The sequence below is a fragment of the Carcharhinus amblyrhynchos genome, chromosome 14 (genome assembly GCF_965287045.1).
Source record: "Carcharhinus amblyrhynchos chromosome 14, sCarAmb.v2.hapA, whole genome shotgun sequence".
Taxonomy (NCBI): Eukaryota; Metazoa; Chordata; class Chondrichthyes; order Carcharhiniformes; family Carcharhinidae; genus Carcharhinus; species Carcharhinus amblyrhynchos.
Genome location: NC_137337.1, coordinates 53,003,014 through 53,029,784, shown reverse-complemented (window position 1 = coordinate 53,029,784; position 26,771 = coordinate 53,003,014). Strand labels below are relative to the sequence as shown.

At 41.3% G+C, this 26,771-nt stretch overlaps 1 protein-coding gene across 2 annotated transcripts in view; it reads left to right on the top strand.

The window, feature by feature from the left end:
* Window positions 1–15,894, top strand: part of nubpl (nucleotide binding protein-like) — a 66,234-nt gene extending 50,340 nt beyond the window's left edge. The window contains exons 11-12 of one of the 2 annotated variants that reach the window (XM_080202874.1): window positions 2,160–2,253; window positions 14,909–15,894. In XM_080202874.1, coding sequence (XP_080059000.1) covers window positions 2,160–2,222 — 63 coding nt within the window. In that variant the 3' untranslated portion in view covers window positions 2,223–2,253; window positions 14,909–15,894. Of the gene's footprint in view, window positions 1–2,159; window positions 2,254–2,282; window positions 2,712–14,908 lie in introns of those variants that run through there. The other variant, XM_080202875.1, reaches the window with a different exon arrangement.
* Window positions 15,895–26,771: the final 10,877 nt, after the last annotated feature.

The window sequence follows — 26,771 nt, the reverse complement described above, 5'->3', positions numbered from 1 at the left end:
CTTGTCCAAGTCTCTCTGTAAACTATGACACCCCTCTTCACTATCTACCACTCCTCTGACTTTGGTGTCATCAGCAAATTTACTGATCTACCCAACTATACCCTCATCCAGATCATTTATAAAAATTACAAACAGCAGTGGCCCCAAAACAGATCCCTGAGGCACACCACTTGTAACCGAACTCCATGACAAATACTTAGCATCAACCACCACCCTCTGTCTCCTATCTGCTAGCCAATTCCTGATCCAATTAACTAAATCACCCTCAATCCCATACATCTGCATTTTCTGCAGAAGCCTTCCATGGTGAACCTTATCAAACGCCTTACTAAAGTCCATATATACCACGTCAACTGCCTTACCCCCATCCACCTCTTTGGTCACTTTCTCAAAAAACTCAATAAGGTTAGTAAGGCACGACCTACCCTTCACAAAACCGTGCTGACTATCTCCAATCAATTCATTACTCTCTAAATAACTATAAATCCTATGCCTAATAATTTTTTCTAAAACTTTGCCCACAACAGAAGTAAGACTCACCAGTCTATAATTCCCGGGGAAGTCTCTGTTCCCCTTCTTAAACAATGGGACAACATTCGCTATCCTCCAATCTTCTGGCACTATACCTGTGACCAACGACGACCTGAAGATCAGAGCTAGAGGCTCTGCAATCACCTCTCTTGCCTCCCAGAGAATCCTAGGGTAAATCCTGTCCGGCCCAGGGGACTTATCTATTTTCAAACCCTCAGGAATATCTAGCACATCCTCCTTTTAGTCCTTTTATGCTTTAATTTCAATTTTTCATAAAATCATTTACTGAAAAATATGTTTTGATGCCACTTAGCGATTGATTCAAATTAGATCTGGAAAATATATGTATGCATGTGAAGACAGGGTTGTGATACTGCTTATGGGGAAGCAATAGTATTATCGCTAGACTATTAATCAAGAAATTCAGCGAATGTCCTGGGGACCGGGATTCAAATCCTGTCATAGCAGATGCTGGAATTAGAATTCAACAAAACAAATCTGGAATTAAGAGTTTATTGATGACCATGAAACCATTGTCAACTGTTGGAAATCTTCCACCCTCACCTGATCTGGCCAACATGTGACTCCAGTGCTGAAGCAGTGTGGTTGATTCTCGGGGGATTAGGGATGGGCAATAAATGCTGATCAGCTGGCACCCATATCCCACAAATGAATAAACAAAAATGGTCTTCTGCCATTGAATGCCCAAGCCTTTTCATAAATTTAGTCACATCATTAAGATCGTTGATGTCTGTGAAACTATTTCCTCAAGGTGTCAATCCCATAAGGAGTGAAGGGATGTGGTATAAATGAAAATTCTTTTTCAATAATCTAAAGCTAGGAACGTTAAAACAGGCACTTTGAAGTCTGAGACAAAAGCCTTTGGGACATTTTTACCGTCTCAAAAGATTTGGTCTTGTTTGATCTTAAAGTTACATCTCTTTCAGTGTTCCATCATGCCAGGATAGTACAGTCTATTAAGAAACTTAAGTGCATGATATTCACCTGACCACAAGGATGTGGATGGTTAATATCTCAGGGGCTGAATGTGGGACTATGTTTAAGTTAGCTATGTCTTAAAGATGCAATTATAATCCTGTTTATCCTTCAGGATAATTACTAACGCAAATATAAGAAATTAGATACAGGACTCTTGAGTTTGTCATGAGCTGAGTGATGTACGGTGATTTAACCACACAGTATCAGTTTTATTCCTCTGCAAAAATTACTAGATTTCAACATTAAATGAATATCAGTTGCAGAAAAAGAAATGAGAATTGAATTTCCTGAGAGAAACTACGTCACAACAATCCAACATATGCTTTTTACTCTATTTTCTGCTTTACTATCTTTATAACTGATAAGTGACCAACTATTATCATAGGAAATAAAAAAACAAATCTTATCAGAGGGAGTAAATGTTAGGAACATTTCTCCATTGACAGAAGTGTTTATCTGCAACTAAAGCCTCACTAAAACTGTTTTGCTGGGATCTACCATTTAGTTCATCTCTGTAAGATGTAAGATTTGCATTTTGCCTTTTTTGTTTGAAAGGTATATGAATCTCCTCAACATTTCCTAATTAGACCAGATAAATTAGCTTTGTAGCTTTTCTGTTTGTATTACAGGCTAAGGCCTACCTGAGACTTGCTGCAGAGGTGATGAAAAGACTGCCAGCACCTCATGGATGAGCAGAGCGTATTTCCAATAGACAGCATCCAGGTCTGTTTGTAATTATACTTTGCTTCCAGTAGGCAGTTTGAAGACTTACTATGAAAACAGCTGCTGAAGCAGAACATTTAGATGGAACATATGATGACTGTGGAAAATGTAGTAACATTATAATCGTATGGAGAAATATCTGATTTTATATTTGGCATCAAGAAGGTGAACTTCTCATTGTGGTGTGGAGAGAAATATTTACTGAATGATGCTGAACTTGTATTTTGTTGTATTGATAATAAAAGGCAACCAGATATACAAAAAGTGCAGTTCTGCAGTGATCAAATGCAAGTCATTACTTATATTTGCAGTATTTTGTTTTCTGTTATCCAGAACTGATCAGTAAAGGACAGGAAACGTCTGTTCATTCCACTAAACCTTCTATTGCAGCACTCAGCCACCTGTTTTTAAAAGCAAATTACCTAGCTGCTGGAATCTGAAGCAAAAATAGGAAATGCTGGAAAATCTCAGCACGTCTGACAGTATCTATGGAGAGAGAACAGAGCAAATGCTTTGAGTCTGGATTCAAAGAGTCATCCAGATTCAAAGCATTAGCTGTGTTCTCTCTCCACAGATGAGGCAAACCTACTGAGATTTTCCAGCGTTTTCTGTTTTGATCCAAATGTTTTTTTTATGCCTTTAATATCTTTGACACTACAACCCTCCAACTCAGTGAAGCAGTTGAGGCTACCTCGTTGAATGTTTTTAAGGCAAAGATAGAGATTTTTGAACAGTAAAGGAATTGAGGATTATGGTGAGCAGGTGCGTAAGTGGAGCTGAGTCCGTGAAAAGATCAGCCATGATCCTACTGACTGGCAGAACAGACTTGAGGGCCAGATGGCCTACTCCTGCTCCTAGTTCCTATGTTCTTATGTAACCTGAGCTATTAAATTTTTCCAATGGCTTAATTATTAAAGGTTTTGAAAATATTTTTCACAAACAACATATGACGCTTTTTAAATATAAACAAATGCTGGAAAAGCTCAGCAGGTCTGGAATATCTGTGGAGCGATAAACAGAGTTAACAGTTCAAAGAGTCCGTATGATTCTTCTTCAGATCCCTTTTATGGTCCTTTTATCCTGACTTATATCCTGGGATAACTTGAACCAATAAACAGTGTATTTAAGTTTTAAAATAAAATTTTTAGTTCTCGCCCCACCATCTTCTAGGGTGCTTTTGTCTGTCACTTTAAACTTCAAGTCACAATCATGTGACTTCAGTACTTGAATTAAAAAAAAAACACCATATGCTGTATTTGTACACCATTTTTGATTGCCTTCAAACTCCAAACAATTTCCTATATAAGTTGAATCTACAACATTTTTAAGCCTCAGGATACTTTGTTTTGGAGATTGGAGAGGGTAAAAACGTCCTAGCTCTGTTGCAGCAGAATTGAGAATAAACCCAAGCTTAACAGTGCAGCACAGGAACAAGCTTGCACCAATCATGATGTCTGCCTAAACTAAAACCATGTGCACTTATTGAGTCCATATCCTTCCATTCCCATTCTATCTATGTATTTGTCTAATTGCCCCTTAAATGCCTCAGTCGTACCTGTTCCCACCACCTCCCCGGGCAGTGCGTTCCAGACTCACCACCCTCTGTGTAAAAGAAAACATGCATCTCACATTCCTGTAAACTTTCCCTCACGCATCTTAAACCTATGTCCCATAGTACTTGATTTTTCTATCCTGGGAAAGAACACCTGAGTATCCACCCTGTCATGTCACTCATAATCTTGTAAACCTCTATCAGGTCACCGTCAACCTCCATCATTCCAATAAGAACAAACTGAGTTTATCCAACCTCTCCTCGTGGCTAATAGTCTCCAGACCAGGTTACATCCTGGTAAACCACTCCTGTACCCTCTCCAAAGCGTTCACATCCTTCTGGTAGTGTGGTGACCAGAATTGTATGCAGTATTCTAAATGAGGCCTAACTAAATCCTGTACAGCTGCAGCATGACCTGTGAATTTTATACTCAGTGCCGCAACCAATGAAGGCAAGCATGCCATATGCCTTATTCACCTGTGTTACCACTTTCAGTGATTGGTGGACATGTACGCCCAGATCTCTCTGCCTGTCGATACTCCTAAGGGTTCATGGTGGCACGATGGTTAGCGCTGCTGCCTCACAGCGCCAGGGTCCCAGGTTCGATTCCTGGCTTGGGTCACTCTCTGTGGGGAATTCTTCCCGTGTCTGCATAGGTTTCCTCTGGGGGTGGGGCTCCAGTTTCCTCCCATAGTCTGAAAAACATGCAGGTTAGTTGCATTGACCTAAAAGGCGCTGTAGCGTGGTGATTAAGGGAATTTCACAGTATCTTCATTGCAGTGTTAATGTAAGCCTTACTTGTTACTAACAAAATAAATGAAATAATTTACTGTATAATTCCTACATGCATTGGACCTTCCAAACCTTACACTTGTCCGGATTAAATTTCATCTGCCGTTTCCCTGCTCAAATCTCCAGCTGGTCTCTATCTTGCTGTATCCTCTGACAATCCTCTTCACTATCCGAGACTCCTCCAATTTTAGTGTTGTCTGCAAACTTACTAATGAGACCAGCTACATTTTCCTCCAAATCACTTACATATACTACGAACAACAAAGGTCCCAGAACTGATTCTTGTGGAACACCATTAGTCACAGCCTTCCATTCTGAAAAGCACCCCTCTACGGCTACCGTCTGTCTCCTCTGGCCAAGCCATATCTGTATCCATCTTCCCAGCTCCCCTCTGATCTCACGTGACTTCATCTTTCGTACCAGTCCATCAAAGGCTTTACTGAAGTTCATGTATACAACATCCGCTGCCTTTCCCTCATCTATCATCTTTGTCACTTCCTCAAAAAACTCTATCAAGTTAGTGAGGCATGACTTCCCCTTCACAAAACCAAGCTGTGTAATTGATTTTCATTTGTCATTATAATTGACCAAAATTGAATAATACCATGTCCCTTTATTCCACTAAATTTACATGGATTAAGACCATGGTTTTGGTGTTATGAACCTATGCTGTAGTTATCATACTTGTTTTACATTCTTTGCAATGTTATGGATTTCGGTTTCATTCCAGAACTTGGGCATACAATCAAAGCTCACATTTCAGTGGATGCTGAAAAAGTCAATATTTTTCAAAAAAAATTGAATCAAAGCTCTCGTCATTCAGCTGAAGATAAGATCCCAAGATGGGGCTGACGACACAGCCCCATAAGCCCTCAGCCCCTTATTACTATACTCCTTATACACCTATGTATATACTGTGTGGCCAAATTCCTCTCCAAATTGATTTTCAAGTTTGCTGATGACACAACCGTAGTCAATCGGGTCTCAAACAATGATGAGATTGAGTACCAGAAACTGACAGAGAATCTGGTGAACTGGTGCGAAGACAATAATGCCCTAATTGGGCAGAAGTGAGTTCGACATCCAATCAGTGGTGCTGGGTGTAACCTGGACTAGTATGCCCTAGGAATGTTCGAAGTCAGCAATTTCAACCTTGACAACCCCCTTTCTTGCCCTGCCCAGCCTATTACCAATGGGCTGTTAATTGGAGGTGAACCCATTTATGGCCACAACAGTCATAGGTGTATAAGGAGTATAGTAGTAAGGGGCTGAGGACACAGCCTTATGGGGCACCGGTGATGGGGAACGGTGCGGGAACAAGATTCTGTCAATGGTATCTAAAATTGCATAGATATCCAGGAAAGAAGGATAGCTTGACATATTCTAGGACTTTGTAGACAAAGTGGAGATATGAAATCACTAACCATTTAGGGAGTCAAGATAGCTTTGCCTGAGCAATGCAGTTATGATGTGAACAAAGAAAATTTCAGCACAGGAACAGGCCCTTCAGTCTTCCAAGCCTGCACCGACCACGCTGCCCGACTGAACTAAAACCCTCTACCCTGCCAGAGACTGTATCCTTCAGTTTCCATCCTATTCATGTATTGGTCCAGACGCCCTTTAAAACACACTGTCGTATCTGCTTCCACCACTTCCCCCGGCAGCGAGTTCCAGGCATCCACCACCCTCTGTAAAAAAAAAACTCGCCTCGTACATCTCTTTTAAACCTTGCCCCTTGCACCTTAAACCTATGCCCCCTAGTAATTGACTCTTCCACCCTGGGAGCCAGAAGTTATCCAGCCGTTGGGTTCCCAATCCTGATTTGCAAAACAAGCTCTGGTATTTGTTCTTGTGGCTTTTGGTTTGAGTCCTTGGTATCTGTTGTTTAGGTTAATTGTAGATCTTCCAGTGATTGTTGGTATCTTTTGTGATGACAGTCAAAAGAGCAAATCATCATGTTTCAGTCCTGATGAACTTTCCATCTCAATTCTTGCTAACGCTTTTGCTGTTTATAATTATAGAAAAACTGAACATTGCATTTGCCTTCTACAATGATGTTCATTTTGAATTGTCTCATTGCCTTTTTTGTACACTTGTTTTTAGAGGTTCCCCAATTCTTCCCTGCAGTTTCCCTTCTTGTTATAGACATTGGAGAGTTTATTTTTTTTCCTTCTGTTATCTCAATTTGTTTACAATTTCATCTAATTAGCCCTTGTTATGTACTTATCCTGTACATTTGAAGAAACCATTTGTGCTATAGTTATATGCACTTGTGTGGCTAAAGCTAATTTGCAGTTTTTATTCCCATAAGCAGATACTTATGCAATTGTTAGGTTTTTTTTTCATTTGCTCAAAGATATATTATTTGTATTATTACTGGATCACCTGAAAAGTCATAATAAATTAAAATTAGACCATAAAACATAGGAGCAGAAGAAGGCCTTTGAGTCTGCCCTCACCATTCAATGAGTTCATGACTGATCTCATGATAATTCTCAACTCCACTTTCCTGCCTTTTTCCCATAGCCCTTGATTGCCTTACTGATTAAAAATCTATCTCAGCCTTGAACATACTTAACAATCCAGCATCTGTAGCCCACTGCAATAAAGAATTTCACAGATTCACTATGCTCTGAGAAAAGAAATTCCTCCGCATCTGCCAAACCTAACAGCTACAGATGAGTTTCTCCACACCAAGTGAAGGCATGTGGCTATTATAGTGTCAATGCAGCTCTGTTTTGGATCTTTTGCTTTCTTTTCTACAGATTGGAATGTTTTTCATAGTAGCCCTCCAGTGTGCCACCTCAAGTGTCTGGAATCTAATTGCAACTGGTTCAAGAGACCAAATGCTGCAATAACAAACATTATTATTAGCTCCAGGAAATTACCTACTTTGCATTTAGGGATGTGCGCTAATTCTGTTATGCCAAGCCAGGTCAATTCATTTGGTCCCATTCATTGCACATGTCCCTCATAAATTGTTATTTCTGCTTACTCCAATAGCATAGATTTTTAATCAGCAAGGGAATCAAGAGCTACGGGAAAAAGGCAGGAAAGTGGAGTTGAGAATTATCACGAGATCAGTCATGAACTCATTGAATGGTGGGGCACACTCAAAGGCCTAAATAGCCGCCTTCTGCTCCTATGTTTTATGGTCTAATTGTAATTTACTGTGACTTCTCAGGAGATCCAGTAATAATACAAATAACGTACCTTTCTGAGCAAATGAAAAAAAACCTGTATATGTCAAGACTAATAAATGGGCTGAGGGTGAGTGAGAGACCCTATGTACGCTTAGCCCTGTTTGCTTCAGTTTATGCAAAGACTTCATTTTAAAATATTTCTGCCTATGCAACTAACTCTGTTAAGCATAATAATTGGTGCCTAGCTTGACTACATGTAGAATCAGGAGGTTAAAGGTTAGCTAGAAATTCCTGAAGGGTACATAATGCAGGCAAAGAGCAGCATAGTGGCAGCTACAAGAATTGTATTTCCAAGGTGGAAACAGCCTGTGGAAATCATTTTCAATAACAAGAGAACAGTTGAAATATAGTTTGATTTTAGTGTGTATTGTTTTACTTGTTTTCGAGATCCATTCAATGCTTTCAGGTTAAGTACAGCGGCTGGCAGTAGAAGCCATTCACTGACTTTGCTTTTTAGAAACATAGAGAAACTACAGCACGGTACAGGCCCTTCGGCCCATAAAGTTGTGCCGAACATGTCCCTACCTTAGAGATTACTAGGCTTACCTATAACCCTCTACCTTACTAAGTTCCACGTACTTATCTAAAAGTCTCTTAAAAGACCCTATCGAATCCGCCTCCACCACTGTTGCTGGCAGCCCATTCCACACACCCACCACTCTGAGTGAAAAACTTAGCCCTGACATCTCCTCTGTTCCTATTCCCAGCACCATAAACCTGTCTCCTCTTGTGGCAACCATCTCAGCCCTGGGAAAAAGCCTCTGACTATCCACTTGATCAATACCTCTCAACATCTTATACAGCTCTATCAGGTCAGCCCTCATCCTTCGTCTCTCCAAGGAGAAAAGGCCGAGCACCCGCAACCTATCTTCATAAGGCATGCTCCCCAATCCAGGCAACATCCTTGTAAATCTCCTCTGCACCCTTTCTATGGCTTCCACATCCTTCCTGTAATGAGGCGACCAGAACTGAACGCAGTACTCCAGGTGGGGTCTGACCAGGATCCTACATAGCTGCAACATTATCTCCCGACTCCTAAACTCAATTCCTTAATTGATGAAGGCCAGTACACCATATGCCTTCTTAACCACAGCTTCAACCTGCGCAGCTGCTTTGAGTGTCCCATGAACTCAGACCCCAAGATCCTTCTGATCTTCTATGCTGCCAAGAATCCTACTGTTATTATATTCTGCCATCCTATTTGACCTGCCAAAATGAACCACTTCACACTTATTTGGGTTGAATTCCATCTGCCACTTCTCCATCCAGTTTTGCATCCTGTCTATGTCTCACTGCAACTTCTGACATCCCTCCAGTCTATCCACAACATTACCAACCTTCGTGTCATCGGCAAACTTATTAACCCATCCCTCCACTTCCTCATCCAGGTCATTTATGAAAATGACAAACAGCAAGGGTCCTAGAACAGATCCCTGAGGCACTCCACTGGTGACCAACTTCCATGCAGAAAAAGACCCATCCACAACCACTCTTTGCCTTCAGTGAGCAAGCTAGTTCTAGATCCACAAAGCAATGTCCCCTTGGATCCCATGTCCCCTCACTTTCTCAATAAGCCTTGCATGGGGCACCTTATCAAATGCCTTGCTGAAGTCCATATATACACTACATCTACTGATCTTCCTTCATCAATGTGTTTAGTCACATCCTCAAAAAATTCAATCAGGCTCGTAAGGCATGGTCTTCCTTTGACAACGCCATGCTGACTATTCTTAATAACATTATACCTCTCCAAATGTTCATAAATCCTGCCTTTCAGGATCTTCTCCATCAACTTACCACTGAGGTTAGACTCACTGATCTATAATTTCCAGGGCTATCTCTACTCCCTTTCTTGAATAAAGGAACAACATCCACAATCCTCCAATCCTCTGGAACCTCTCCCTTCTCTATTGATGACGCAAAGATCATTGGCAGAGGCTGAGCAATCTCCTTCCTCGCCTCCTGCAGGAGCTTGGGGTACATCCCATCTGATCCTGGCGACTTATCTAACTTTTTCTTTTTGCTTTTATCATGTTAATTTCTTTTTTGAGTTCTATTCAATAAATCATTTTAAAATTCATATCGGTGCTGTCCCCTCATCTATTCAAATGAATGAACGGACCCAACGTAGAAACTAGATGCAGGAGTAGACCATTCAGCTCTTCAAGCCTGTTCCACCATTCATTTTGATCATAGCTGACCTTCAAATTCAATATCCTGATTCTGTCTTCCCCCCCATATCCCTTGATCCCTTTAGCCCCAAGAGCTGTATCATTTCTTCTTGACCTCAACTACATTCTGTGGTAGTGAATTCCACACATTCACCACCCTCTGGATGAAGAAATTTCTCCTCACCTCAATTCTAAAAGGTTTACCTCTTATCTCCAAACTATGATCCTAATTCTGGACTCCTACACTGTTGGGAACATTCTTTCTGAATCTACCCTGTCTAACCCTGTTAGAATTTTATAAGTTTCGTTGAGATCACCTCTCACTCTCCTAAACTCCAGTGAATATAATCCTAACCAATTTCATATCTCCTCATATGACAGACCTACCATCCCAGGAATTGGCCTGGTAAACCTTCACTACTACTTCTACAGCAAGGATGTCCTTCATCAGCTAAGGACACCAAAACTGCACACAGTACTCCAGATGTGGCCTCACCAATGCCTGTGCAATTGCAGCAGAATATCCCTATCCCTATACTCAAATCCTCTCGCTTTGAAGATCAACATACCATTTGCCTTCTTTACTGCCTGCTGTACCTGCACACTTACTTTCAGCAACTGATGCACGAGGATTCCAAGGTCTCATTGAGTATCCATCTCTTTCAATTTACTTCCATTCAAATAATAATCTGTCTTCCTATTATTGGTACCAAAGTGGATAACCTCACATTTATCCACATTATACTGCATCTACCATGCAGATGCCCACATATGTAGCCTGTCCAAATCATGCTGAAGCATCTCTGCATCCTCCTCACAGCTCACCTTCCACCCAACTTTGTATCATCTGCAAATTTTAAGACAATATATTCAGTTCCCTCTTCCAAATCATTAATATGTAATGTGAACAGTCGAGCACAGATCCCTGTGGAACCCCTCGAGTCACTAACTGCCAACCAGAAAAAGACCTGTTTATGCCAACTCTGTTTCCTATCTGCAAACCAGCTTCCTATCCATCTCAAGACATTACCTCCAATCCTACGGCTTTAACTTTACATAGTAATCTGTTATGTGAGACCTTGTTGAAAACCGCCTGAAAGTCTAAATCAACCACATCCACAGGTTCTCGTTGATCAACTCTACTAGTTACATCCTCAAAAAATTCCAATAGATTTGTCAAGTATGATTTTCCTTTTGTAAATCCGTGCTGACTTGGTCTGATTATCCCACTGCCTTCCAAATGTTTTGAAATCCTTGATAATAGACTCTAGAAATTTCCCAACTTGACATTAGGCTCACTGGTCTATTGTTTCCTGTTTTTTCTCTCTCTCTGTCTCCCTCTTTGAATAGTTAGCTACCCTCCAATCTGTTGGAACTATTCCAGAGTCCAAAAATAACCACCAATGAATCTACTATTTCCTGGATCACTTCCTTAAGCTCTCTGGGATGAAGATTATCAGGACCTGGATATTTATCCACCTTCAATCCCGGCAATTTCTCCAAAACCATCTCTACTAATGCTGCTTTCCTTTAGCTCCTGTCTGAAATATGTTTCTCTTAGCACTTGTGGTAGATTGTTCATTTCTTCTTCTGTGAAGACTGAAGCAAAGTACAAATTCCTCAGCTATTTCTTTATTCCCATTATAAATTCTCCCATCACTGATTATAAGGGGCTTACATTCCTTTTTGCCAATCCGTTTCTTTTTACATATCTATAGAAACTTTTACGGTCAGTTTTTATGTTCCCTGCAAGCTTACTTTTCCCTTAATCCCTTGTTCTTCCTTTGCTGAATTTTAAACTGCTCCTAATCCTCAGGCCTGTTGTTTTTTTTGCCAATTTGTATGCTTCTTCCTTGAATCTGATACTTTTCTACTTTCCCACACGCAATGGTTTGGCCACAATTCCCTTGCCATTCTTGCGCCAAACAGGAATAAACAACTGCTGGAATTCATCTATTCATTCTTTAAATGTCTGTCATTGCCTATCCACTATCTTTCCTTTCACTAATGTTTCCTAATCCGTCATGGCCAATTCATGTCTCATATCATCATAGTTACCTTTGTTGAGATTCAGGACCCTGGTCTCAGAATCAACTATATCATTATCCACCTTGACAAAGAATTCTACCATATTAAGGCCACTTGTCCCCAAGGGTTCTCTCACAACTAGATTGGCAACTAATCCGTTCTCATTGCACAATATCCAGTCCACGATGGCCTGCTCCCTTGTCGGTTCCTCAACGTTTTGCTCCAGAAAGCTATCCTGCATGCAGTCCAGAAATTCCTCTATTGTACAGTGACTAATTTGACTCTCCCAATCTATATGCAGATTGAAGTCACGCATTATCACAACTGTTCCCTTAACACATGCATCTCTGATTTCCTGTCTAATGCTCTTCCCAACATTATCACTGCAGTTTGGTGGTCTGCATACCACCGCACCAATGTATTTTGCCCCGTGTTGTTTCTTAACTCGACCCATACAGATTCCACATCATCTATGCTAATATCTTTCCTCAATATTGTATCAATATCATCTGTATTCAACAATGCAATTCCACTGCCTTTTCCTTTCTGGCTGTCCTTCCTGAAAACTGAATAGCTCTCAATGTTTAGTTTCCATCCTTGCTCACCTTGGAGCCACGTGTCAGGAATGCCAAGTACCTCATACGCCTTTACGTCTACTTGTGCAACTAATTCATCCATTTTGTTTTGAATGATCTGAGCATTCAGACACAAAACTTTTAAGGTAGGCACTTATACCATTTTTCCCTTTTCCTTTTTTTACTTGCTTCTTACCTGACTCTGACCCTTGATTTCTCTGCCTAACACTTTCCTTATTCTCCCTACTGTCTTTTCCTCTTGTTCTTAATTCCCCCTGTTCTGAGTCCTTCCAAAGATTCCCACACCCTGCCGTATTAGTTTAAAACCCTCCCAACCACTCTAGCAAATATCCCCCCCAGCCCCCAAGGACATCAGTCCCAATCCTGCCCAGATGTAACCCCTCCAGTGCCACAGAAAGCTATGAAGCATTTTATCAACCCCCATTAATCTGACTGGGTCTGTATATGTGCCTATCTAAATATTGCATTGTTTAATAAATAAACAATGGAAGGTCTATTTTATTCTTTGTATTAGGACAATATTTAATGACATCATTCATGATATAAATAAGAATGGTTTCCAAACCGGCGTTATATATTTCAAGTGGTCGCATCTTATATGGGCTTCCATATCCTTCTGGAAGTGTGGCGAACAGAACTGTATTCCAATAGTGGCCGAACCAAAGTTCGATAAGCTGCAACATGACTTGCCAATTTTTATACTCTATGCCCTGACTGATGAAGGCAAGCATGCCATTTGCCTCTTTGACTGCCTTATTCGCTTAAGAACATAAGAACATAAGAAATAGGAGCAGGAGTAGGCCATCTAGCCCTTCGAGCCTGCCCCGCCATTCAATAAGATCATGGCTGATCTGTCGTGGCTCAGTTCCACATTCCCGCCCTCTCCCCATAACCCTGAATACCCTCTCTTATCAAAAACCCATCAACCCGCGTCTTAAAAATATTTAGCGAGGTAGCCTTATGTTGCCACTTTCTGGGAATGGTGGACATATATGTCTAATCCCTCAATATGTTAATGCTATTAAGGGTTCTGTCATTTACTGTACACTTTCCTCCTGCATTAGACAGTCCAAAATGCACCACCTCACACTTGTCTGGATTAAATTACATTTGCCATTTCTTTGCCCAAGTCTCGAGCCTAACTATGTGTAATTGGTGTAACAAATTGTCCCTAAATTAGTCTCCTCTCAATCTGGTTTCCGATGTGGAGTGCCATAAGCATAGACAAGGGTCATGGGTGGGGAGGGGATTCACAATGTTGAAATGGCAGCATGGGCTCATTGGGCCGAAGGGCCTGTTTCCTGTGCTGTGTTGTTCTTTGTTCTTTGTTCTATGTCCTGCTGTATCCTTTGGAAAATCTCCTCACTATCCACAACTCCTCCAATCTTTGTGTCATCCTCCTCCCAACCCCCTCTTCCTCCTTTGCCCCACCCCTTCCACATAGCCCCTCCTCTGCCCAGCCCCCTCCCCCTCTCTCGCCCATTTCCCCCTCCCCCCCCCCCCCACCACCCCCACCTCCATAATGTAAAGTTGGACCTCAACTGTGCCACATTTGTCAGACAGGGTGCTTGTAAATTAGTTTACATCTTTTTCGATGCCTTATGTAAGTCTTTACCATCATAACATGATCCAAATACTGGATCAATGTCTGGAAAAAGTCACATTTTTCTTTCTTGATATGTAGACCATGTGCTTGAAGACATTCCAATGTTTCTTCTAAATTATTCAATTGCTCTTATTCACTGGACCCTGTAATTAGAATATTATCCAGATAACATTGTACACCAGACAGACCACTTAAAATCCAGAGGAGAACTTTCTTCACCCAATGGGTGGTGAATCTTTGGCACTCACTACCACAGAAAGTAGTTGAGGCCAAAATGTTGTCTGATTTCAAGAAGAAATTAGATATAGCTCTTGGGGCTAAAGTAATCAAGGGATATGGAAGGAAAAGGGGATCAAGATATTGAATTAGATGATCAGCTATGGTCAAGATTAATGGTGGAGCAAGCTCGAAAAGCCTACTCCTGCTTCTAGTTTCCATGTTTTGATAATCCATTTGTCTTTGGGATAGGGCTGGTGCGACGTTACTCCAAAAGGCAATCTTTCATAACAAAAAAGACCCGAGCTTTGGATCTTGAGCAGCATATGGCGTTGCTGCAGACAGGGAACATAGATGAAGTATTAAATGAAATCGATAAAAGCAAATTACTGCAAATGCTGAATCTGAAATAATTACAGAAAATACTGCAAATATTTCAATGAAGGGTCATCCAGACTCCAAAGCATTAACTCTGTTCTCTCTCTCCACAGAGACTGTCAGATCAGTAAGGATAGGCAACACCATCTCCTCCAGGATTATTCTCAACACCCGTATCCTACAAGGCTGTGTCCTCAGCCCCTTTATACTCTTTACACGTTATACACATATGACTGTATGGCTAAATTCCCCTGCAACTCAATTTTTCAAGTTTGTTAATGACACCACGATAGTGGATTGGATATCAAACAATGATGAGATGGAGTACAGGAAAGAAATAGAGAACCTGGTGAATGGTGCAGCAACAAAAATCTGCCCCTCAATGTCAGTAAAATGAAGGAGATAGTCATCGACTTCAGAAAGCGTAGTGGAGGACATGCTCCTGACTACATCAATGGGGATGAAGTGAAAATGGTCAACAGCTTCAAGTTTCTGGGTGTCCAGATCACCAATAACCCATCCTGCTCCCTCCATGCTGACACTATAGTTAAGAAAACCCACCACTGCCTCTACTTTCTCAGGAGGCTAAGGAAATTTGGCATGTCCACTATGACTCTTACCAACTTTTACAGATGCACTATAGAAATCACCCTTTCCGGATGTATCACAGCTTGGTATGGTTCTTGCTCTGTCCAAGACTGCAAGAAGCTACAAAAAGTTTTGAACAAAGCCCAGTCCATCTTGCAAACCAGCCTCCCATCCATTGACTCTACGTCTACATTTTCCAGTGTCTCACCATAATCAAGAAACCCACAGACATACTGTCTGCCACATTCCTCCATTGGGAAAAGATGCAAAAGTATTAGGTGGTATACCAAATGAATCAAGAACAACTTCTGCCCGTCTGCCATCAGACTTTTGAATGGACATACCTCATATTAAGTTGATCTTTCGCTACATCCTAGCTATGACTGCAAGACAACATTCTGCAATCTCTCATTTCCTTCTGTATGAACAGTATGCTTTGTATAGCATGCAAGAAACAATACTTTTCACTGTATACTATACATGTGACAATAATAAATCAAATCAGATCAAATACTTGCTAAGATTCTTCAGAATTTTCTATTTTTACATAAATTGAATCTTTTGCATCAATCTTTACTAAGGACAAAATACTGCCCACGCTATGGTGAAAAAAACTTTGTGTTTACAATTAAAAAGGATAATATATTGGATAGGCTGTCTTGAATAGGTTGTTTCTACTTAAAGTTGATCAGGCACCAGGACCAGATGAGATACATCCAAGGACACTGAGGGAATTGAAGTGGAAATTGCAGAAGCACTGGCTATAATTTTCTTTGGACTTGGGTGGTGCCAAAGGACTGGAAAACTGTGAATGGTACACTCTTGTTTAAAAAGCGTGTAAAGATAAGCCAAGCAAATCTTGACCAGTTTTACCTGGGTGGTGGGGAAGCTTCTAGAAATTATAAGTTGGGCCAAAACAAAGAAAAGCAAGACCGGATTAGTTGAGGGGAAGTTGTGTTTAACTAACTTCCTTGAGTAACCAAGTGTACAGATGAGGGTAATGTTGTTGCTTTGGTTATATGGACTTGCAAAAGCCATCAGATAAAGTGTCACACAACTGATTTGTGAGAAAAGTCACAGCTCATAGGATAAATTGGACAGTAGCAACATGGATACAAAATTGGCTGAGTCTCAGGAAACAGAAAGTAATGCTGGCCAGTTTTTCTTCAAGCTGGAAGAAGGATTATAGAGGACTTCTCCAGGGATCAGTGTTAGGGCACCTGCTCTTCCTGACAGATATTGATGACTTAGATCTTGGTGTATATGGCACAATTTCAAAATTTGAGGATAATACAAAACTTGCAAATACTTCCATGAGGAAGAGAGTGTGAAACTTCAAAAGAGCATAGATACATTGATGGAGTGGGTGGACAAGTGGCAGATGAAATTCAATGCAGAGAAGTATGAAATGATTCATTTTTGTAAGAAGAATACAGAGACAAACTGTAAAATAATGGGTAAAATTCTAAAGGGGGAGCTAGAGGAGATGAGTATATAGGCATAAATCATTGAAGTCAACAGGACAAATTGAGAGCCTGTTTAGGGATTCATAAGATCTCCTGAGCTTTATCAATTGGCCATAGAGTATAAAAGCAAGACAGCTATGTTAAATCAGGATAAAACACTAATTTGGCTTCAATTGGAATATGGCATCCAGTCTGGGCACCACATTTTAGGAAGGATGTAAAGTCTTTGGAATAGTTGCAAAAAGGATTCAAAACTGGTTCTAGAGGTGAGGCAAGACTGGAGAATTTGGAACTGTTCTCCTTGGGAAAGATTGAAAGGTGATTTGACAGAAATATTCAAAATCATGATGGGTCTGGGAAGAGTAGATTGAGAGAAACTGCTCCCAGTGGTGGAAGAATGGAGAACATAGAACCAGAGGGCATAGGTTTAAGGTAATTAGCAAAGAAGCAATGAATACATAAGGAAAGACATTTTCATTTGAGATGGATAATGCTGTTGGAGGGAAGGACAGAAGAACATTGTGTTTGAGCAATTTGAAAGATTTCTACGTTTGCACATTGTGTTCAGGTATGCAGTGAGTCAGCAGGGTATGTAATTGAAAGAAATTGGTACTGAAGGCACAGTGGAGGAATTCAACCATAATGAAGATGACTGGTACAGTTACAAAGGTTATACATTTAGCTGAAAGTGAATAAAATAGGTGATGAGCATAAAGTAAATGTTGTTCTTACCATGATGCAGTCAGATGTTTTTGTGGTACTGCCAAACCTGTGTTAGCCATGAGTAGTATGGAATATGCTAAAGTTAATTAAATTCTGGACTCATATTACAGCCTCAAAATCAAGAACAAAGTTACAGAGGTGCATTCTGTGAAACAAAGCAGTTGCTAAGTGAGATTAGTGCAGATTACATTTTCAAATTAAAGAAGTTATCTTGTCACGGTGGATAAGATAGGAACTTAGAAATTAACCTTAAAGGTGTTCATAGGAGGGCTAAAGAAGAATAAAACCAGGAAAAGCATTTGAAAATAGACAATAAATTGATGTGTAAGGAGGCTTGTGATGATCAATATTTTAAATGCTCTCATTTCCAGTCAGAGTGCTTAATCTGTGGGAAAGTTGATTTTTTTCCAGTAGTAGAGAAAACAGTAATGGTTCAGGTTGTGGTAAAGCACCAGGTGCAATCATGCACCAGGTTGAGGTTGTGATAAATTTAAAGCTTGATCGGGAGCCTGGAAAATCCTCAAATGCGCATATGATAGGTGTGAAAACAGAAGATGATTGACCAGAGCAGGAGTATGGAGGGTTGTACTCAGTCAGAGAGCAAGAAAATCAGCAAAAGGAAGATGAGAGTAATGAGCTGAATATATCATCCAGTGTTCACAGTAAGAATGAAAGTTGGAGATTGACAATACACTTTCAAGGTTGATACAGCTGCAGAAGTGTTAGTTATTCTAGGAGAGTAACGTATAGGTCACATGCCCTTGCACAAAACTGGTGTGAAACTGACTAGTCATTCTAATAACAATATTCCAGTGCCACGTCAAGTTACTTGCCATCAGTAAAAATAAAAGGGGGGGAACAAATTCTCCCTGATGGGAAGTGATTGGTTAACGAAGTACAGTTAAACTAGGCTGAATTATTTATAGATGAGATCGGTAAGAATATTTGACTTGGGGAAAGAGTAGACTGATCTCTGAATGTGGAGGACCAACTGATAGAATTCGGTACCATAAGATTGAAGTCAAGATCAACGTTTGGTTGACATTTTGCAAGATTAGGCGAATGTCTTATGCACGGATAGATCCAGTAAGCAAATAACTAAAAAGCTTAGAAAGAGCAGGGGCAATTAAGAAGGTGAAGGGAATTGACTAGGCTGCATGAATTGTGGTCGTGCAAAGCACAGATGGTTCCATTTGTACAGATCGTAAGCAAATGACAAATAAGGTGGCTGAGACTGATTCTTACCCTTGCTTACTAACTGAGTCAATGGAAAACTGTTCAAGATAAATTTGTCAAATGCGTATCTGCAATTAGAATTAACTGGCAAGAGCAAGGGACTGTGTGCTATTCATAGGTCACCATTTAGTGTGCTCACTGCTCCTGCAGTGTCCTAAACCATCGTGGATCAGATACGAAGTGGAATGAAAAAAGTGTGCTCCTTCTTAGATGACAACCTAATTAGAAGTAATTGAGGAAGAACACCTTGTAAGGCTGAACAAAGTTCCAGATGGACTTCAAAAGTATGGTATCACAGCTAAAAAGCTCAGGAATCGTAGCGAGTGGAACAGGACCATGCAAAGATCTGTTGACCTCGGGGCAGGATTTTCCAGTCTTGGGATGAATGCAGCTGGAAAATCCCGCCCATGGTGTCAAGTGTAACACCTGTATCATCAAATAGGAAGTGAAATTATCCACCCAACAGAGGAAAATGTAGAGGGGGTTTTAAGCAAAGAGGTCAGAGAACAAAGAACTTAAGAGATTGTTGTGTATTATTCTAAGCTCATCCATGACTTAGCTGACGCATTTGCTTCATTGCATCAACTGCTCAAAGATTAAATAGCTTGGGAGTTGTCTGTGGAGCATCAGAAAGCATTTGAAGAAGTGAAGTTATGTCATGTCCATGAAAACATGTCCTGTTCATATGAACTGTGTTCGCACGGAACATAGGAGCAGGAGTAGCCTGCTTCCCTGTTCAATGTGATCATGGCTGATCATCCACATTATCTTATGCCGATATCTCTTTATGTCATTGGTGTTTAGAAATCTGTCAATCTCTGCTTTAAACATTCTGAATGATTGAGATTCCATAGCTCTCTGGAGCAAAGAATTCCAAAAATTCACAACCCTCCAGTAAAACAAATTGTCAATATGGTCCCAAATAACTTCCTGCTTGTTTTGAAATTGTGTCTCCTGATTCGAGACTCCCCACCAAGGGGAAGTATCTTACCTGTATCTACCCTGTCCAACCCTTTTAAGTATTTTGTAAGTTTCAATGAGATAATCTCTTATTCTTCAAACTCTAAAGAATTCAGGCCCAGTTTCCCCAAACTCTCGTTGTAGGATGGTCCCATCATCCCGGAAACAATGTGGTGAACATTTGTTAAACTCCCTCTATCTTAATAATATTCTAAATTATAGGGAACCAAAGCTGCACAAAATACCCCAGGTCTAACCGAAGTTCTATACAATTGAAGCAAAACTTTACTATTTCTGTACTCAAATCCTCTTGTGATAAAGACTAACATACCATTAGCCTTCATGATTCCTTGCTGTACCTGCATGTTAACTTTCAGTAACTTATTAACAAGGACACCCAGGTCCCTTAGTGCATCTGTACTTTCTAATCTCATTCTATTTAAGAAATACCCTGCACATCTGTTCCTACCAAAGTGAATAACCTCATATTTTGCCACATTATATTTTTGCCCACTCATTAAGTCTGTCCTAATCTCCTTGATGCCACTTTGCATCTTCCTCATAATAAGCATTCCCACCTTTGTGCCAGCTGGGGCTTTCCTACTAGTACCCTAGTCACAGATTGCCCACGAGAATGACCCATTTGTTCTCTGTTTTCTGCCCGTTAGCCAATCTTTAATCTATGCTGCCAGGTTCGTTTTTCAGAGACCCTTACCTACTTGATGCAAGAACAAGACACTGATCTGTATAAGAAAACCCAGTCCTTTATTCTCAAGCAAGTACAAGCTCTCTGAGGATCGTTTTACTAACTCAGAACAGTGTCCTGAGCTTAACCGAGTGATATTCTCTCGAACGGGGGGATTGTCACCCTTTATACTCCTTTTACAGCAAGTAGTCATGTATGCGCAGTATAACTTCATCCAGATCACATGCTTAGCAACAGCAAAAGTAAGTAAAAATACAGTATGTGAGTAAAAACGTCAAAAATGCCCCCCTCCTCCCCCCGGTTGCCATCAAAAACTGCACATCCACCATTGCTCCAGTGTGTGACAGCAACCGTTCTCATATATCTTGGGATGTTACTTTGCCCATAAAGTGAATGTTATCTCCTTCAAACAAGGATAGCATTTAGCCATGTCCAGCCTAGACTGATTTAATAAAGCAAAAGTTTCATTATATTTCATTATTTATAAGGCCAGGGTGACAATTCAGAATAAGGGAGTATGCACTGATATCAACACAGGTTGTTTCAAACAAGATGCAGTTAATCACAGCTTTAAGCTAATGGAGACTTTTCACTTTATCTTAAAGCAACCAGCTGGGTTTGCAATTTTGCAGGATTTTAGCTTGCAAAACCTTTTTCACAAATGGCCAAGATCATAAGAGATTCATGGGATGTTAACCCCTTAACATCGCAATGCTAGAATATTTCCTCCTATCCCTTGTGCGTTAATTTTGCTACTCAACCTCGTGTGGGAGACTTTATCAAAAGACTTCTGAAAATCTAAGTACAGTACATCCACAAACACTGCTATTAGTAACATCCTCAAAAAACTCCAATAGCTTTGTCAAACGTGATTTTCCATTCGTTAATCTATAATGAGTATATGCAATCAGATTATTATCCAAGTGTCTATCTATTACATCCTTTAGAATAGATTCTAGCATTTCCCTATTATAAGACCCTTTATAAGACCCTTGTCAGGCCCCACTTGGAGTACTGTGCGCAGTTCTGGTCGCCTCACTGTAGGAAGGACGTGGAAGCCATTGAAAGGGTGCAGAGGAGATTTACAAGGATGTTGCCTGGATTGGGAGGCATGCCTCATGAAGATAGGTTGACGGAGCTGGGACTCTTCTCCCTGGAGAGACGAAGGTTGAGAGGTGACCTGATGGAGGTTTATAAGATGTTGAAAGGAATAGATAGGGAGGCTATTTCCCCGGGCTGAAATGGGCGCTACGAGAGGACACAGATTTAAGGTGCAGGGAAGCAAGTACAGAGGAGATGTTAGGGGTAAGTTTTTCACTCAGAGGGTGGTGAGTGAATGGAATCGGCTGCCGTCGATGGTGGTAGAGGCAAACTCGCTGGGGTCTTTTAAAAGACTTCTGGATGAGTATATGGGATCTAATGGGATTGGGGGTTATAGATAGGTCTATGGCTTAGTAGGTATAGATGTGATCAGCGCAACTTGTGGGCCAAAGGGCCTGTTTGTGCTGTAGTGTTCTATGTTCTATTACTGATGCAAGGCTAACAGGTCTGTTGTTCCCCGTTTACTCTCTTCCTCGCTTCTTAAATAGTGGGGTGATATTTGCTACCTTACAATCTGCAGGTACCTTCTATAGAAGCTGTAGAATTTTGAAAGATGATCACCAATGCATCCATAATCACCTCTTTCAACACTCTGGGATGTAGAATATTGGTCCGGGGGCTTATCAACATTCAGTCCCATTACCTTTCCCAATCCAACCTTCTCACTAATACTAATCTCCTTCAATTCCTCATTCTCTCTCATCCTCTGAAGCTCTAATTCTGTGAGATTTATTGTATCTTCCTCAGTGAAGACAGACAAAGTAATCATTTAACTTCTCTACCATTTCTCTACTCCCCATTATGAATTCTCCTGACTGCCTGTAACTTGTCTTAGCCAAATATTTCCATTTAATGTGCCTTTTAACAAAGAACAAAAACAGGCTCTTCGGCCCAACAAGCCCGTGCCGCCATTTTAACATTACCAGTCCCCCCTCCACCCATGACCCTTATCTATGCTTATGGCATTCCACATTGAGGGAAAACTAATTTAGGGACAATTTATTACCTCCAATCAGCCTAATAGCACATCTTTCAGGTGTGGGAGGAAACCGGACCACCCAGAGAAAACCTAAGCAAGCACAGGAAGTATGCGCAAACTCCTGCAGACACTGGCCCAAATACAAATTCTATAGAAGTTTGTATAGTTTATTTTTATGTGTTTTTGCCAATTTACATTCATGTCCTCTTATGCATTATCTTTCCTGTTTTTTGGTCCTCCTTTGCTGTATTCTAAAATCCTCCCAATCCTTAGGTTTGTTATTATTATATACTATTACTCTGGCATCCACCTGGCAATGTGGAAGATTACCCAAGTGTGTCCTGTACACATTATATATACACAAATAAACCCAGCTAATTACAGGCTCATCTATGTTATCATGCGGCACTGGCTTAGCAATAAATAACCTCATTAACATTCAGTTTGGGTTCTGCCAGGATCACTCGTTCCTGACTTCATTTCAACTTTGTTTCAAACATGGACAACAGAGCAGAACTCCAGAGATGAGGTGAGAGTGACTGCCAGTTGACTGTAGTTTCAAGGACCCTAGCAAAACTGGAGTCAATGGGAATTGCGGGGGAATCTCTCTGCTAATTGGAGTCATACCTAGCAAAAAAGATAGCTGTGATTGTTGGAGGTCACTAATCTCAGTTCCAAAACATCCCTGCAGGAATTCCTCAGGGAACAAATGTGTCTTTGGCCCAACCATCTTTAGCTGCTTCATCAATGAACTTCCTTCCATCATAAGGTCAGCAAGATCTGGACAAAAAGTGCTACAAGCAAAGAGAGTGGCAGCTTGGTAAGTGTGGGAGTTATGTGAAGAGAGGAGGGAGGTGTGTTTTTCTTTTTTGGAAGGAGGGATTAACCAAGAAACAACACAAGTAAGTAAAGTCAGGGTCATTATAATAAAGTAATATGAGTAAGCAAATAGGGCAAGGGAAGTAAAGTTACTGTAAGGGAGGTAAATTGATAGCATTCTTAAATAAGCATACATTTTTGTTTAAAAAGGGGCTTAAGAGTAAACTTTTAAAGTTTATTTAATACTGTCACAAGTAGGCTTATATTAACATTGCAATGAAGTTACATGAAAATCCCCTAGTCACCACACTTCGGTGCCTGTTCAGGTACAGAAGGAAAATTTAGCATGGTCAATGCTCCTAACCAATACATCTTTCAGACTGTGGGAGGAAACTGGGGCAGCCAGAGGAAACCCATACAGACATGGGGAGAATATGCAGAATCTGTGCAGACAGTGACCAAGCCAGGAATCGAACCCAGGTCCCTGGCACTGTGAGGCAGCAGTGCGAACCACTGTGCCTCTGTGGTAGGAGAGCTCCAACCTATGATATGCTCCTCCTGTGCTATATGGCAAACATGGAAGCTTCAGTTGTTCTGGTGGCCACGTATGCAGGAAGTATGTCCAACTGAAGCTTCTGGCTAACCACATTTCAGAGCTGGAGTTGAGAATGGATTCACTGGAAGTGTCTGCAATACTGAGCAAATCCTGGACAACACATTATCTGAGGTAGTCATTCCGCAGGTGAAGACTGAACAGGCAGAAAGTTCATGGGTGATCACATAAGAACATAAGAAATAGGAGCAGGAGTAGGCCATCGGAGGGGGGGAGGGATCCTGAGTAGAGGGGTTGAAAGTGAGGGGTGCATGGATGGGGACTGCAATGCATGGCATCGCAGGGGTGGGGTGGAGCAGGGTTTGAAATGTGTATACTTCAATGCGAGGAGTATTCGCAATAAAGTGGGTGAACTTGCAGCGTGGATCAGTACCTGGGACTTCGATGTTGTGGCCATTTCAGAGACATGGATAGAGGAGGGGCAGGAATGGATGCTGCAGGTCCCGGGGTTTAAATGTTTTAGTCGAAGTAGAGAAGGAGGTAGAAGGGGGGGAGGGGTAGCATTATTGGTCAGGGATTGTATTACAGTGTCAGAGAGGAGGTTTGATGAGGACTTGTCAGTTGAGGTAGTATGGGCGGAGATTAGAAATAGGAGAGGAGAGGTCACCCTGTTGGGAGTCTTTTATAGACCTCCTAAAAGTTCTAGAGAGGTTGAGGAAAGGATTGCGGAGACGATCCTGGTTAGGAGTGAAAGTAATAGGGTAATTGTTATGGGGGATTTTAACTTCACTAATATTGATTGGAATTGTTATAGCTCTAGCTCGTTAGAGGGGTCAGTTTTTGTGCAAAGTGTGCAGGAAGGTTTTTTGACTCAGTATGTAGATAGGCCAACTAGAGGTGAGGCTATATTGGATTTGGTGCTGGGAAATGAGCCAGATCAGATGTTGGATTTGGAAGTTGGTGTGCATTTTGGTGATAGTGACCACAATTCGGTTACGTTCACCTTAGTGATGGAAAGGGATAGGCATGAACCTCGGGCCAGTGGTTTTAGCTGGGGGAAGGGTAATTATGAGGCTATTAGGAGAGAATTAGGAAACATAGGTTGGACTAGGAGATTACAGGGATTGGGAACGTCTGAAATGTGGAGTTTTTTCAAGGAGCAGCTACTGCGAGTCTGTGATAGGTATGTCCCTGTCAGGCAAGGTGGAATTGGTAAGGCTAGGGAACCGTGGTGCACCAAAAAAGTTGATTCGTTGGTTAAAAAGAAAAAGGAGTCTTATGTTCGGATGAGACGTGAGCACTCGGACAGTGCACTAGAGAGCTTTAGATTGGCTAGGAGGGAGTTGAAGAGCGAGCTAAGAAGGGCTAAAAGAGGACATGAGAAGACTTTGGCTGATAGGGTTAAGGAGAATCCTAAGGCGTTCTATAGGTATGTCAAGAACAGAAGGTTGGTTAGGGCAAGGTTAGGGCCAGTTATAGACGGCAGAGGGAAGTTATGTGTGGAACCGGAGGAGATTGGTGAAGCATTGAACCAATATTTCTCTTCGGTGTTCATGCAGGGGGACATGGATATAGCTGAGGAGGACACTGTTCTATGTTCTATGTTCTATGTTCTATGGGTTGCAGGGGAGTAGAATTGACAGTGTTACAGTTGATAAGGAGGATGTGCTGGATATTCTGGAGGGTCTGAAAATAGATAAGTCCCCTGGTCCGGATGGGATTTACCCCAGGATTCTCTGGGAGGCAAGAGAAGTGATTGCAGAGCCTCTGGCTCTGATCTTCAGGTCGTCGTTGGCCTCTGGTATAGTACCAGATGATTGGAGGTTAGCGAATGTTGTCCCATTGTTTAAGAAGGGGAACAGAGACTTCCCCGGGAATTATAGACCGGTGAGTCTCACTTCTGTTGTGGGCAAGGTTTTGGAAAAAATTATTAGGGATAGGATTTATAGTTATTTGGAGAGTAACGAGTTGATTGGAGATAGTCAGCATGGTTTTGTGGCGGGTAGGTCGTGCCTTACTAACCTTATTGAGTTTTTTGAGAAAGTGACCAAAGAGGTGGATGGGGGTAAGGCAGTGGACGTGGTGTATATGGATTTTAGTAAGGCGTTTGATAAGGTTCACCATGGTAGGCTTCTGCACAAAATGCAGATGTATGGGATTGGGGGTGATCTAGGGAACTGGATTAAAAATTGGCTAGCGGATAGGAGACAGAGGGTAGTGGTTGACGGTAAATATTCATCATGGAGTTCGGTTACAAGTGGTGTGCCTCAGGGATCTGTGTTGGGGCCACTGCTGTTTGTGATTTTTATTAATGATCTGGATGAGGGTATAGTTGGGTGGATCAGTAAATTTGCTGATGACACCAAAGTCGGAGGTGTGGTAGATAGTGATGAAGGGTGTCATAGTTTGCAGGAAGACTTGGACAAGTTGCAGAGCTGGGCCGAGAGGTGGCGGATGGAGTTTAATGCAGAGAAATGTGAGGTAATTCACTTTGGTAGGAATAACAGATGTGTTGAGTATAGGGCTAACGGGAAGACTTTGAATAGTGTGGAGGAGCAGAGGGATCTAGGTGTATGTGTACATAGATCCCTGAAAGTTGGGAATCAAGTAGATAAGGTTGTTAAGAAGGCATACAGTGTCTTGGTGTTTATTGGTAGGGGGATTGAATTTAGGAGTCGTAGCGTTATGTTGCAACTGTACACAACTCTGGTGCGGCCGCACTTGGAGTATTGTGTGCAGTTCTGGTCCCCACATTACAGGAAGGATGTGGAGACTTTGGAGAGGGTGCAGAGGAGGTTTACCAGGATGTTGCCTGGTATGGAGGGGAGATCCTATGAGGAGAGGC